The sequence below is a fragment of the Neolamprologus brichardi genome, chromosome 20, assembly GCF_056152115.1.
Source record: "Neolamprologus brichardi isolate AB-2024 chromosome 20, ASM5615211v1, whole genome shotgun sequence".
In the NCBI taxonomy this organism is placed as follows: Eukaryota; Metazoa; Chordata; class Actinopteri; order Cichliformes; family Cichlidae; genus Neolamprologus; species Neolamprologus brichardi.
In genome coordinates, this window is record NC_142123.1 from 19,184,586 (window position 1) to 19,190,585 (window position 6,000).

General features: G+C 41.2%; 1 protein-coding gene across 4 annotated transcripts in view; it reads left to right on the top strand.

Annotated features, from left to right (window-relative positions):
* Positions 1-3,194, top strand: part of dennd2da (DENN/MADD domain containing 2Da) — a 32,929-nt gene extending 29,735 nt beyond the window's left edge. For 3 of the 4 annotated variants that reach the window (XM_035913637.2, XM_035913639.2, XM_035913638.2), the window contains exons 16-17: positions 577-822; positions 2,390-3,194. In XM_035913637.2, coding sequence (XP_035769530.2) covers positions 577-822; positions 2,390-2,457 — 314 coding nt within the window. In that variant the 3' untranslated portion in view covers positions 2,458-3,194. The remainder of the gene's footprint in view (positions 1-576; positions 823-2,389) is intronic. The other variant, XM_006804270.3, reaches the window with a different exon arrangement.
* The last annotated feature ends 2,806 nt before the right edge of the window (positions 3,195-6,000 follow it).

Sequence of the window (6,000 nt, forward strand, 5' to 3'; positions counted from 1 at the left end):
GCAGCATAACTAAGGGAGGATTCAGGGTCACCTGGTCCAGCCCTAACTATATGCCTTAGCAAAAAGTAAAGTTTTAAGCCTAATCTTAAAAGTAGAGATAGTGTCTGTCTCCCGAATCCAAACTGGAAGCTGGTTCCACAGAAGAGGGGCCTGAAAACTGAAGGCTCTGCCTCCCATTCTACTTTTAAATACTCTAGGAACAACAAGTAGGCCTGCAGAGCGGGAGCGAAGTGCTCTAATAGGGTGATATGGTACTACAAGGTCATTAAGATAAGATGGGGCCTGATTATTTAAGACCTTGTATGTGAGGAGCAGGATTTTGAATTCAATTCTGGATTTAACAAGAAGCCAATGAAGGGAAGCCAAAGCAGGAGAAATATGCTCTCTCTTTCTAGTCCCTGTCAGTACTCTTGCTGCAGCATTTTGGATTAACTGAAGGTTTTTCAGTGAGTTTTTTGGACATCCTGATAATAATGAATTACAGTAGTCCAGCCTGGAAGTAATAAATGCATGAACTAGTTTTTCAGCATCACTCTGAGACAGGATATTTCTAATGCTCTCTGTCCTCTCCTTCAGTGGGGGAGGAGCTAAACCGAGTGGTTTCTGAAGCCTTCCTGCAATTCTTCGTGAAAACAGTCGGCCATTATGCCTCATATGTAAAATACGCACGAGCTGGAGAAGGTGGGGTGTTTGATAAGAGAAGCTTCTACAAGGCAATCGAGCCCAAGGTCACTCGACACTTTGTCAAGAAGTTCATTCAGACGCAGATGTTTGACTTGTTTATCCAGGAGGTGGAGCAGCAGCAGCCTGGACCACAGCAAGGTTAGCACTCAACTACAGCTCATAAATAAAGGAAGTAATCCCAATCCCAGGGACTCACACTCTACACGTTTCACTGTGCATGTTTTGTTAAATATATGAGCTGTGTTTGTATAATTTCAGTCTATAGTCTTTAATGCCCACTTATTCGTGCAGTTCTTTCAGTGTGTGAGACATGAACGACGTGCTCTTAGTATTTCTTTCGGAATACCCAGGAGACGACCTAAAACAGTGCCTGCGTAACTTCAGGGTGCACCAGGGTGCACTCAGCCTTTGACATTGTCACTTGGTCAAAGGCTGAGCGTAGCAGCACAAGACTTCTCTAGTGGAACATTTAGGCTTACTTCTTTTTTTCCAGATTATCAAATTTGTGGAGCCCCTGTGGCTTCCTCCACTGCACACTCCTGTCTCACCAGTCTCCTGCATCACTATAAAAGGGTAGAGAGTCATTAGTCCCATCATAATCACCTGTCCCTCTGTCATCCCGTCACCGCCCGATGAGCTCACTGCAGCGGGCCAGAGACCACACCCCTGCCACAGCTACCTTTGACCCCACTGACTACATGGGCCTGGCTACCACAGGATTTTCCAGGGTGCTAAGCCGGGTCAAGTCACTAATCCTGGCCTCCAGAGCTGCAAATAGGCTTCAACTTTTTGTTATTAGTAAATGAGGCCGAGGTGTAGCTAAACATGTGACACAATGAGCATAAAAGTGAGGGAGGGACACGTCTGCAAACACACAGTGTGTGTTTGCTGATGTTTGTTGAGCTTTTTGTGAAACTTTGCTTTGAAATTACCTGGCACTTAAAAAAACCCTGACTCTTTTCATGCTTGTTTCTTTTCAGTAGCACTAGCTTGATGCTGAACTACCACAAATGTAACATGAACACCTGAACTGTTCTGCCCAGTTTAACCCTGGAGTATAAATGATACAGTGATAACAAGGAAGTGATACAATACCCAAGTGAGAGCACCGCCACCAGAATCCAGTCAACAATTCAAGAACAAATGACTGGAGGAGAGGGAAAGGCCTGTGACAATGTGTGCTTCACTGAACCAGTCATTTGATTGGAATAGAGTAAGAGCCACATGAGGTTGGGTTCAACACCTACAACCATGTACACCAGTGTGTTAGAAGTCTGAACAAAATAAAGGACAAAATGATGACATGATAGAGCGTCTCATTGGTAGATCCCACACTTGATGGTGACTTGCGCTATGGGCTTGAAGTTGGCGTCTAGTGTTGTACGCCACATCCCCACTGAGTTCCTGACATGTAGATATATAAACTGTGTGTGTGTGTGCAGGGTTGCTCTCTGATCATTAGGCTCCGTCACTCTCCTGGTTAAGCATATAATTCATTTAAACTTCGTTGCTCTTTATTTGAAATGGTGGAAAGTCTAAGTCTGATGCCCAAATATTGTGCTATGAATACAAAGTCAAGTCATTATTTAAGATTAGTCAAGCAAGTCCTCACATTTGTGACTTATGTTAAGTCATGCACTTGACTTCTTTGGTAATTGTGCTGCAGCAAAAGTCCAACCTGATTTGCATTTCCTTTGTCCTGCAGGAATATTTCACAAAAAGATCCTTGAATATCAAGAGAAGAAGAAAAAGGAGAAGACAAAGAAACACTAGCTGTCTGCATAGAAATATGGCTGTATAAAGGGGTATATAGATGTGAATATTGCACTGTGTTTTCTGTGTTGTGTAGTTTGGAGTATATTAATTATGTTCTCTTGTGTGAATTACTGTATGTCTGTGTGACTGCTCCTCACAATGTGAAACACTGGCAGAATGCAGGACTTAAATTCTCTGTGGTGGTTTTTAGCCTTTCTGATAATCAGGAACTCATTTCAAATAAAGACGAGCTTTTTAAGTTCATGAACCTGCAGTTTGTTTTTTAAGGCTACTGATAGAAGATGTATATTTGGGTGGAGCAGCAGTTTGTATCCAACACTGTGGCTGTCTCTGCATAATGTTCAAAGTAGACATGTACTCCCAATGGACGTACAGGAAAAAGAGTACATATGTCTTTATGCATAGTGTATATATGTCTGTTTTTAGGGATGTGCTGTTGGCGGAGACTGCTCTACCTGTTTGTGGTCAGATCCATTTGACCTGACCTTTATTTCATTTTTACAGAGACACTCAGAAACCATCAGCCAGTGTTGTACAGAATAAATTATCAAATGATTAATAAGTAGCTGCTTTGTGATTTTACATCTGTTTAGTAACGGCCTCTTCACAAAACACACAATGTCACTGTGAAGTGGATCTTTGATTTTTGTCAGTTTGGAAAAATTGCTTCCATTCCTTGTTAAGATATTACATTCATTACATTTATTAAATTAAAGTTTTCAGATTCACACAGACTCTCACTTTATTGTGCAGACTAAGGCGGGGCAGTGAGTACACTGTATCCAAAAGTGGGGAAATTGATTTCCGAGCAGTAGCAGCCATTCTATTCCAGCTGTTTGGAGTGCAGTGAATCCTGTTAATGGCTACTGATCATATCCATGGATGCTTCTATGTAGACCAGCGGTCCCCAACCTTTTTTGCGCCACGGACCGGTTTATGCCCGACAATATTTTCGCCTTTAATGTGTCGCGGAAAATTACAACAAAATAAAACTAGTACTGGTACCGAAAAAAAGAAAATTTATTCATAACACACGTGAAAAGACTAAGGAAAACCGAGTAAACGATAAAAACGATAACAAAATAACGCTAAAAACCGATAAAACTCCTGAAAACTATACATTTCACACCTGAGCCTCAACTCTCGCGGCCCGGTACCAAATGACTCACGGACCGGTACCGGCCCGGGGGTTGGGGACCGCTGATGTAGACTGTTCACTGACATTTTTAACTGTGCAGTGAAGCATCCATGAAATGCATGTTCAAATTATTTTGTGATTTTTACATTTTTTGTTCAACATTTATTTTTCCACCTCAGTGTCTCTCCTTCGTCCTTGTTTCATCTTTGCACTGCCACAAACACACAAACACTGCAGTTATAATGCTAAACCTAGCTTAGCATTATAACTGCAGTGTTCACTTTGACTACGTGCCAACTCTCACCTCTTACTGCTCTCCTCCCTGCTCGCTCTCTGTCTTTGTAAAAGGTGAAACATCATTGACAGTAAAGTTTAGAACAGATTATAACTGAATATAGGCTACTGGACATTAACAGGCAACATTTATTTGACTTGCTCTCACCTGGATTTGGAGTTGTACTGCAGTGTACACAAACACTGAACCACAATATGAAACATTAGTGTACAATAAGGTACATCAGCTCCTTGGCTAGTGCTGGAACTTGGGCTGCACCACACTAGCAGTTCTGAAAGCTAAAATTAGCTAATGATCGCTATTAATCCAGTAATCGGTGTTAGGAATCATTTTAACTCTTTTTAGTGTAGTGATGGGATTTCCGGCTCTTTTCAGAGAACCGGCTCTTTTGGCTCGGCTCACTAAAAAGACAACTCTTTCAGCTCCGAACCGGCTCTTCAGGTTGTTTTGTTGCTTTAATTAATTTATTATTAACAGTAATATAAAATTATGCACAAAAGGAATTACTAATGTAAAAAAAAAGTGGTTTGCCCCTCCAAAACACATTTCTAGCATTAACTGAACTTCCAAAGCAGAGCTACCTAGATCACTTAAATTACACAATTGAAAACATATGTGTATTGTTTGTGTATTTATACACAAGCACTCATATATTCAAATAATTTTAAAAAATGTTCATTTACCTGTTACTACCACACACCAAATCCGGTCGTTGATACTTGCTGGCTTGTGTAGCCACTAGGTAACAAACGCTCAACACTGCCCCTAGCATCCTGGAGCACTTCTGTTGTCTTTTGTACTTGCTTTGGAGTTTTTACGTGTTTTGAAGTTCAAAAACAAAATATTCACATTTTAACTTTTAAATATTTAAATTTTCAGCTTTTTCCTTTTAAACAAATTTAAAATGAAACAACACAAAACACTGCAAACCACAACACAATTAAATATAAATTAAAATATAAAACAAAAAGAACATGCATATTCTCTGTCATATGGGCCTGCATGAATAAATACCTTTCTAATGTGACGTTGTTGTCCCTGGCTCTCTTTCTATGGCCCTTTCTCAATTCTCAAGTACGCGAGTACGTACTCGCGTTCTCGGCGGGTACGTACTCGCCGAGAACGCACGGGAGTACGGACTCTCCGAGAACACGAGCACGGACTCGCGATTTGTACAATTGGAACACCAGCGTACTTGATGATGTCACAGGTCCGGAGTTTTTACTGCCGTCCTTAATTTAACTGCGAGTAATATGTTATGTTATGAAGCTTAACTTTAATCACAGCCAAACCGGTTTACTCAGGAACAAATAAAAAGCCGAAATAAGCCAAACATTAACATTTAGAAGTGATCTAAGTGACTTATATATCATGTTTAACCTCAGTAGTGAAATCTCTATTAATAAAAATAGTGTACATGTACATACGTGTACATACCTTAATAAAAACAAGCAGGTGAGATGTTAGAACGCTTTTATTTTTATTTTAGTGGACACTCAATACAATAGACAGCTACTGGGGTTTGGGGTTTGTTTAACCTGAGTAGCGAAAAGACCGCGGGGGGGATTGAAAACGATCTGCCGGGAGTCCGCTGTTCTCGCTGTCTGCTATAATCCTCGACCTCGCTGTCTGCTATGGAGCTGGCGGGTCACAGACATCTCCGAAAACGTCGGACCTCGTTTGGAAATATATGATATCTTGATAAACTGAGCAGATATTCGAAGTTTACACAGCTACATTCTCGCTTGAAAAGAACTTAAAAGTTTATTTTGTGACACAGAAAGAGTAATATTTAAAAGTTTTTAGCCCCGCTCGTCCGCCATTGCCGCGTTTGAGTTTTGGACGAAATGCATTCTGGGATATTTAGCTGTACCAAGTCCACACAAGTCACCACCGATGCATGCTTGATAAAACGGGCGGAGCGAGAACACATCCGGGACTTTTTCGCGTTCTCGGCTTGATGCGTACTTCGAATTGGAACAGTACTTGGTCTCCGACTGATGACGTATCACGAGTACACGAGAACGCAAGTACGCACAAGTATGCATATTGAGAAAGGCCCTCTGTCTCTCCCTCCCGCTCTGTTCCTGTGCTACTGCGAGTGTAA